General features: G+C 31.9%; 1 protein-coding gene across 1 annotated transcript; it reads right to left on the bottom strand.

Moving 5' to 3' along the window:
• Positions 1–1502: 1502 nt before the first annotated feature.
• On the bottom strand, positions 1503–7734 carry LOC133801735 (MLO-like protein 10). Its single transcript, XM_062239995.1, has 15 exons — positions 7332–7734; positions 6601–6658; positions 6299–6510; positions 5720–5836; positions 4942–5002; positions 4735–4823; positions 4436–4510; positions 4269–4357; positions 4078–4127; positions 3931–3971; positions 3677–3850; positions 3054–3089; positions 2840–2907; positions 2559–2619; positions 1503–2272 (listed from the first exon to the last, which is right to left on the bottom strand). The coding sequence occupies exons 1-15, from the start codon at positions 7521–7523 to the stop codon at positions 1877–1879; spliced, it is 1719 nt and encodes a 572-aa protein (XP_062095979.1). The 5' UTR covers positions 7524–7734; the 3' UTR covers positions 1503–1876.
• Between the last annotated feature and the right edge of the window lie 1755 nt (positions 7735–9489).

The following is a 9489-nucleotide window of genomic DNA, read 5'->3' on the forward strand; positions in this document are numbered from 1 at the left end:
ACCACTAACCATGACCCAAAACTCATACTCATTAGGTTGTTTAACCTCCCTCAACAACAACCCATGAACAACTTGAGGCTGAGTACTGAATGCGGGAATTTTCAAAAAATGACCAAAACAAGTTTGGGAAAACATCTCTTTCTATTTATCACTCAAATAATTATTGTGATCCTTAATAACTTCATAACTAAGACTAAGAACAACCCTTGAAAAAAGAATTGACTTGATCTGATCTTATAATCCCAATCCTGCAACAAAAAACAAACAGAAATAAGACTAATGGCTTAAAAATAACAAAAAAATCCAAAAATATATTAATAATTAATCATACATCAGATAACAACACAAAAACTACAATAAAAAAAACAAAAGTACAACATACAGACGAACTCACATTCAACAAGACAACAAGGAAACAATATGGAAAACAACAATTCGCAAAACATATTAATTTCAAAATACCAAACATTAAAGAACGCGTAAACAATGAAACTGATACAGGGAAAAAAACCCAAAAAAAATTACAAAATTAAAAAAAAAACAATCAATATAAACATTTGAAATAACTAAAAACAACAACGAAAACCCCTAAAATAAATATAACTATAAAATGGTTAAAAACCCTAAACACTATCAAATACAGAAACAGAACAACCGAAAAATAACCATAAATAAATAATCAAAACCTAAAAAATATTGACAAAACACCCCTAAAGAAACTGATAAAAAATAAAAATAAAACCAACCTTCATTTTCTTAGTTTCAATAACTCTAGATACATTATGGCCAGATGAACCCAGTTTGGATTTCTTCGAATTACCCTTCTCATCATCACTTGGAGCTGCCCTCTTCTTAGACGACGATGCCTTTGAAGGTTTGCTAGGAGGTGTTTTTGCCATTGATTTCGAGTTGGGCTCAACTTTAAATATTACTTTCTTCTTCGAATCAGGAGATTTTTTAGATTTATCAAATTTTGGAACAGGCTTTTGAAATGGAGAAGGACAACCAGAACTTGATCAAATACACACACCATAATGAGAAAATTGAGAATAATTTTTTTTAAATAGAAAAAATAATAAGAACGTGGGAGGTAAGAGTATGAGAAAGATTGTGGGGAAATATGCTTATAAACCGCTCATTGCTCAAGAAAAAAATAAAACAACATTGAAGAAGATGGACTGCCCAGAAACGTGTTAGAAAGGAAAAAAAAAAGTTAAAACAGTATATGTGAAAATTTTAAAATGTGAAAACCGTATAAGAAAAATAAAAATGTAAAAACTACTGCCTGCCCGTAAAAATATAAACATAGGGCCAAATTTTGATATTTTGTGTAAAAATTCCTAAAATCTCTCTATCAACATAAAATTGCACGAAGTAATTAATAATTGCTTGTCGTGTGGTGTTGTTTATCACATTCGATAACAAATCCCTAATTATTGTAATAAACTATATGTAAATAATCGTTCCTCAAAAGAGATTCATTTTATGGGGAAAAATAGACAGATAATAAAAGGCAGCCTTCATTAAAGAATATGATCGATACTATATGCTTAGCCTAGTATATAATGATGAGCAACAATCTACTATTTATCATGTCACAAGAGAAACTTTCAAAAATAAAGAGCATGAGATTTGAAGTAATCAGGTAGACTTCAACATCATATGCCCTACAAAACCAACCAAAATCTAAACATGGATATAAATTATACTAACTGAAACTCTAAGCCTAAAAAAATCCTAGGAAGCAAATGGAAAAAGAATCATTACTGATAATGTACAAATATACTGCATTTAGCTAGTACATATAATTCGCATCGCAAAAAAACGCAATACAATAATTTATGTGCAGTTAACGGCAAGCCAGCTACCATTGTGGTTACTTTGGTGGAGCAGGCTTTACAAATGAGAAGTCATCTTCATTTCTGGTTTCCTGTTCTCTGGCATGGTGTTCATTCATTTCCATTTCGTCCTCGTGATCCACTCTTACAATCAAGCTTGTTGTCGCAGTGGGAGACATCATATCAGACTCAATATCAGATATCTCGGAATCATCATAGGGCATTGAGCGGGTTGAATGACCAGTCGTTTTGAATCGGTGTAGTGTGTGCCCTGAGGAATACACCTTGGATATAGTTGAGCTTCCACCACCAAGGGTAGCAGTGGGGGTCTTGGGTGATCTTCCTCCGTGCTTCTTTTTCACGGCCATGTGCCACTTCTTAAGGGCCTTGGATGTTTGTTCATCAAAGATGGATCTCTTCATTCCCGAACCCATCTGCAACAATCATAATTCGGTTTGATCAACATCTAAATTACAGAGAAATAACCAAAACAAAAGCATATGAAATGACAAATTATGAGACAAGGCATTTTTTTTGGTGATGAAAAATGTGTGGCATTCTCTTGTTGGTCTTAGTAATTGAAGATGGGTAAAGAAAGCATGAATGACACCTAAATAGCATTTAAAATTGAAAGTAAGACTTTCCGGAGTTTGCCATTATTATGTTCGCATGCCTTGTTACTACTTGGATCACACTAATAAGAGCACATTAGAAAGCTACCTGAGTTACAAGGGCATAGAGTGGAAGTGTAATGTAGCTGCACAAACATAGGACACCAACCCTGAAAACCCAACAAAATAAAAACAAATGATACTTATTTCAAGAATATTAACGTCCATCCCATAATTTAGTGTAAGCATGAACATGACTTAATGATTTGTAGTCTTGCCAACTTGTTTCTTCCATCAAATGCAATGGCTTATTACTCTTGATTTCAATGGATATCCACATATCCACACAAGCATATCTCATTAAGATGGAAAAAGAAGAAAAAGCCGTACCCAATAGAAACTTTAATAATTGCAAGCGTGAAGTTATAATGGAAGCAAGAATTCAATCCAAATGAATACTGCAAAATCAGAAATTTGTCATTCAAGACATTGGTGTTTATTAGTTATCAAACAGATATCAAACAAACATAAAAAACCATATAGGATATTTGATAAGCAAATTAAGCAGGATATTTGATAAGCAAATTAAGCGAAGAGTTCATACCCATATCCACAAGAAATATGTTATTTGAAAGGCATTCTGCATGAACCAGAGAATGGATCAGTCCGCAAGTATTATTAAAAAAAGAAAATGAAAGTAAAACATGAAACTCTACAAATTGCCCATTATGTATGAGATCTCTTGATATAAGGTGTAATGAATACTAAAGTTGGATGGCTACTTTTTCCATTAAAAACAGACAATAATACAATGCAATTGAGCCACTGTAATTTTGAAGACCAAATTTTACAAGGCTTGATAAATGTGGTATGGTTATCAGTGCATGCAATCTAATCATACAATAAACCAAAGATACATTGTCTGTCATCAGTCACATTTCATCAGTGAAACCGCTATTATGAGATTCATTTCAATGAAACCGACTTTAATCATACAATTCAAAACCCCAACAATATCAAAGAGATCTAAAAGGATTAATTTTGAGGCTCAAAGAACCTATTGCTCCTTGAATTAAAATCTGTTGCAACTCAACATCAAAACCATAGGGAGTAAAATAGTGCCTGGATCAAATTTGATAAACACAAACTCCACAATTTTGCAAAACATTTCAACATAATTACAAGATGAGTTCAAAATTAGAATCTGCTTTAGAGAGAATTCAATACCTGAAACAAAGCAAAATGGATTAACTGAAGGACCAATTGGGGCCGACCAAACCAAAAATATTTATCTGATCCCTGCACAAGAGGAATTCCCTGGACTACTGCATGCCTCTCAGTGATTTCAACAGCCATCTTTGTCAAGATGGATTGAAGTTCAATTCCAATAGCTAAGATTATCTGCAAATAACTTGAATGATTAACATTTCCACCATTCCAAAGAAGCTTGAAAATTTTACATAAAAGAAAGAACTGCTTACAATGAGAGGGATAAAAGATGCCCAAAATAATGCCTGCCATTCTGAAAAAGATAGTGTTATCGCATTTCAGTCAGCTTTTCATAGTTTAAAAACAGAAGTGCATAATATTATATAGTTCAAAAGAATAACCAGAGAAAAGTGGCATACTTGCAACGTTCAGCAGCAAGAAGATCACAAACGATGCCCATAAGACAGGACTGCCAACAATATTGAAGAAGAAAATAATCAGGACACACAAATGGGCATCAAAATGATCGTAGCAAACATTGAAGTCAGAACATAGCAACCACAACCATTAATTAAATCAAAATCCAACTTTAACATTAGTAGAATATTACCTCACTCCAACAACTAACTTGAAGTCATCTTCCAAGGATCTCTTGATATACTTTTGAAAGTCAAATTTACTTCCAGGAGCCAAATGCACCTATAGATGTAATCTTGTTAGACTTAATAGGATAAAGGATTCAATAAAAAAAAAGATAAATTTGCAACCAAAACTCACCGAGATAAATCCATTGCGCAATGTCAAGTAGTCTGACTTGCTAACAGACTTAAAAAATTGTCGAAAGAAGCATCCCTAAAACATAGACAGTAACATGTGTTATTAATAAAGATAAACCACAGGTGTAGATTACATATTTAGATTAACAAAATGGCACATAAATCTTATTTTACAAGCCTATCCAGAATGATTGTGATCATAGTTTAGAAGTCACAGTTAGAATCGATCACATGTTTCAACCTTACTGGGCAATAAAAGACAACCAAGGAAAAATGGATGTGAAAGTCAAAATTTCTTACAATATAGAAAAAGATTGGAATCCTGGTCCAGAAGCTGGTATGTGCTCGGACAAATGATGTCTCGTGAGTAAGTCGGAATCTTGAAGGATCTGTTTTAAAGATATTTTTGTTAGCTTCCCAAAAACATAGACCCAGCCGTCAAGACTGAAATAAGACATTTACTGTAAACGAATGGGACCAAAAAGTTTGAACACTAGGATGACATACCAGTTGAAAATTCGTAGTCATGGGTTAAGGTTTCCAGCTCCCATTTCTTCCATCCACGGATCTATGAAAATGAAGGTCCAAAAAATTGCTTCAGTGAACACAAATTTACATGGAACTTATCACAGCAACAGTCGATTTCAAATTTACTGTGAGGGTGTATGGTTATGAATAATATAGTGAGTTGATACAAATATATATATATATAATTATTTCTAGTTGGTTTGCTATTCTGAACCTCATTCTCTAGATTTCCTCATTAAAGCCAGATTACATAAATCAAAAGCTACTGGTGAAAATGAGCCACTTAGGTTATCAATACAATTATCAGGCATCAATTATATTGAACTCTGATAGCTTGATCAAATTTGGTGTTTCCAGGGAATAGACAAATAAAAAATAGAGAAAGGATTGAAAAGGAGGTGCAAGTACAAAAAAACAATAAAAATAAAATAAAAGCCTTCATCCAAACTTATTACAAAAGAATAAAATGGAATGAATATAACTAAAGTAACAATTCTTGTCGAAACTTCTCTTTCACTCACTTCTTGATAGTCAAATCAATACCATATACAAATTGGTTGATGGAACTGTTTGAACATAATGAGTCATGCCCATTATTCTTTAATTTTATAAAAGACACAACAATTGACAATGTGGCATACAAATTTATCATGTGTGGTAAAGAAGCGTCAAAAGTATCAATATACTGTGTTGAATTTATAATATCCATATAAAATTGAGTTGGAAAACAAAAATAAGAAGCATGCTACACCCATACCTTTAGCCTCCCAAGCATCATTGTGATACCACTGAATAGCACATGAAAACACGCTAAGAAGAATATGAGGATGTGCAATTGATGCAATCCTTCAACAGAAATAAGAGGTTCATTTCCCTGTAAACAGAATAAGATTAGCCAAAAGAAAGGTTTATTATTGTTAAATCATGTGGCAATCAAAATCAAATTTTCACCAAAATCAATGGCTTTGATATTAGATTTAAGTTTGTTAAAAAAATCATAAATAGGGTATCAAACCAAGGAAACAACAGATATTTGCATATACACAAAAATAGGTTCTAATGTACACTCTAACACTCGTTAGATAGGCTGTGCATGAAGAAGCCTAATTGAAACATTCAAATGTTAAAAATTTAACCACAGGGCCATGGGTCAAGCCTCAATCGATAACAGACATGGGGAGTGTGGAAGTGGTAATCTTTGTTCATCATCAGCACTTGCAACCTAAAACTAATCTACAAAGGCTATATCATATCAATGTATTTCATCAACACCGTGTTGTTTAAGAAATACATGAAACTCAAATGTTTGTACAAGCATAGCAATAGATTTGCTTACAGTTTTGCATTGAGGAACAGAGGTAGCAATAGATAAAACCCTGTGCTCAAACCATAAAAGTCTCCGCCGATGTTCTTCTTCATCAGATTTGTCCACTTTCTTAAGAGCACATGGTAACATGGTCTGCGCTACTTTAATTGGAATACATATTCTGGCAATGTAACTCTGGCCAAAAGTCAAGATAAGTGAAATGAAACCCAGAATCATCAACTCTGCAATAAGTTCATCAAAAGTCAAATAAGCATCCACAAGTATTTCATCAATACACATGATAATGTAACTTGAATAACAGATTATATTACCAGCTTTAACCTTCTCAAGGGCTTCAAACAGTGCTCTTTTGTGCCTATCTGTAAACCACTGCAATGAAATTTACCATGATTAAGAACAAAGTTAACCAGAACAACTCGTAAGAATGACATTGTCATCTTAACAAACCATATAACCAACAAAGTTATAATTCTAAAGTCAACTCTTCCGGTTGGAAATCATAAAACATAAATCAAAATAGATTATGGAATAAAACTAAATCAACTGCCCACCTAATCCTATCTAAATATGTGCAAGGATAATCCATTTAGACAACAATATGAGAGGAAAAAGAAATTACAACGCAAAAAAAAAAGTGAGCTAAAATCACTTAAAGATTATCTGTTGAGAAATGTTGTAATCAAAGGTTGAACTTTTTGGTTCTACTAATTTAATGCTAAGAAGCATTTAGAAAAAGAAATCCGTTGACCATATCTAGACACATAAACACAAACATTCAAAAATTCGGGCAAGCTTATCAAATTCTTCCCATGTTATGTGTTGAAGAATCATGATATTCAAGGAAAGTCACCTTCACTACACGAAACTCCAATTTTTTCTGGGTTTCTATTAGAAAACAAAATTAAATCTTGGGTTTAAAAAAAATAAATGGAGCAAACTACAACCGTTCCTTTGCAAAAGAAACATATACAAAACTTAAGAGAGGTGTAAGTAACAGAGAAATATAAACTGAAAGGCACTAAAGGGTGTATATTATACAAACCGTTCCAAGCTTATGAAGAACTTTTTCCAAGGCTATGGATATGACGATGATAACGGCACAAACGCCGGCCACAGCCCATGTGGGCGTCTGATCGAGCTTTCTTTCGGATTCGGAAGTATCTGAAGTTGCTGCCATAGCTACTCCCATCAAAAGAAGCCATAGACTCACAGAGAAGAAGAATACCCACTTCATTGTTTCACGCTTTAGTTTTTTTTTTTTTGGATAATATTTCACGCTTTAGTTCAGAAAAATCTTTCTACTCTCTTCGTTATCAAAGTTCGAAATCCGAGATGAAGCATTATACTATATATGTTTATATATGCACACATATTTTGGGTTGATTTTTTCGTTGTTATGGGATCCACTCCACAGACACATGTGAAAAGCAGCCAGAAAAAATTGTATTATTTCTTTAATCTAGACAGAAATTAAAATAAATGAAATTTTTTTTTTTGCCGTAAAAATAAATGCAATGTTTATAGAAGAGAGAATGCTGCTGACTATTGTACTGTAGAACGTTTCTTTATTAGCCAGCGCCAAGTAGCACTAATTTTTATTTTTAATTAAAGCTTTTTAATCATTTTGTTTTGTCTTAATATTAAATAAGGTCAACCTTTCAAACGTTTCGGGTAAGGACTACGAAAAAGAGATAAAAAGTGACCAAAAAGATAACTAACTATTGAAAAAGGTAAATTCAAATATGTACAAGTTGCCAATTTTATTTTTATTTTGGACAAAAGATGTACAAGTTGCCATTGATTAAGGAATAAATTGCTGCAATTATTTTATTTTTTGGGGGGTAAGAGACCGTCTCCGTCTGAATGGATTCCTAGGTCAAATTTCAAATACAAGGGATTCGAGTAATAACAAAGGGTTTTAAGTTTGGCAACAAACCAAAAAGGAAAGGCAGTGAACTAGTGGTCCCAATAATCCCACTATGCTATTTATTTTTTTTTTTAAAACGGGAATAAATCTTGACATGTTTTTTTAAGTGAGAAAACATATATGTCATTAAAAAAAATGAGAGATACAGTCTTCTTCCTATTTTTTTTTTGTCAACTTCTTTCTTCAAAAATATATGCTGAAGCCTTTTTTTTTTTAATTTTTTTATAGCAATATTTGTTGTAGTTAAGACATCATTTTTGTAATTTTAAAAAAAAAATTAAATAGCTTATAGGGCGTAAAATAAAGTTCTTAATATTTTCTAGTATTTCAGTTTATTACGTATATTTGAAAAAATATAAATATATTTTTAGCACTGTAAGCTATTCAAAAGATTTTAAAAATTTATAAAAATAATGTTGTAACTATAATAAACGAAAAAAATATTTTAACATCTATTTTGAAAAGTGAAAGTTGACTAAATAATTAAAATAGGAATTTGTTGTTAGCAATCCTACAAAAAAAAATGATTTTGAAAAAAACAAAACAGGGTTGAAAATGAAATACTTGGAATTGGGTCTTGTTTGGGAAAGAAATTGTGTTTTTATTTCGATGCCACGTTGGAAATTATCTTCATTAGTCTTTGTCAAAACTTTAAAAAGGAAATGATCAAATAAACATGAACGTATTAATATGTTGATAATGTCGATATGAAAATATATTTTAAGTGATACATAAGATAAGAAAATTATCTGAGACACCTAATTTTATTTAATAAATACAATTAGATGGCAATAATGATAATTTTATATTTTTTTAATAAGTTTTTAAAAGAAAAAAAACGAATAATTATGTAGGGGCCAAAAGAGACCATTGAGAAAGCTTGGAGGTCAACTAATCCTTTAAGAATTACTAGATTAGTTAGGCCATGTTTTTTTATGGTTACTTTAATAGAGCCATCTTTCTCATCATGGCATGGATTAAACAAATATACAACATTGGCGTCTTGGAGTCTTTGACTCTTGACCCCTTTAATCCTAATTTCATACACTTTCTTCCAACTTTCTCTTTTTGGTTTCTATACTTATTATTAATTTTTTTCTTTAATTTTCTTAAAAGTACTACTCCCGCAAATTAGGATCTGTAACTTCATCTGATAATTACTTTTGTATTCAGTGACTTTATGTATTTTATGACATGGTAGGCTTAGAGGAAGCACAGTACAAGTTTTATCCATTTAATTATATTTAGTGAAACCAGTTTTTATTTTAAATAA

The sequence above is a fragment of the Humulus lupulus genome, chromosome 1, assembly GCF_963169125.1.
Source record: "Humulus lupulus chromosome 1, drHumLupu1.1, whole genome shotgun sequence".
Lineage (NCBI taxonomy): Eukaryota > Viridiplantae > Streptophyta > Magnoliopsida > Rosales > Cannabaceae > Humulus > Humulus lupulus.

Excerpts from the sequence above, each read along its gene's own strand:
- LOC133801735 (XM_062239995.1), bottom strand. The coding sequence starts at position 7,523 with ATGAAGTGGGTATTCTTCTTCTCTGTGAGTCTATGGCTTCTTTTGATG. Across the intron at positions 3,972-4,077 it reads CTTGCTGCTGAACGTTGCAA|AATGGCAGGCATTATTTTGG; the intron begins GTATGCCACTTT and ends TATCTTTTTCAG. Across the intron at positions 2,620-2,839 it reads ATTATTAAAGTTTCTATTGG|GGTTGGTGTCCTATGTTTGT; the intron begins GTACGGCTTTTT and ends TTGGGTTTTCAG.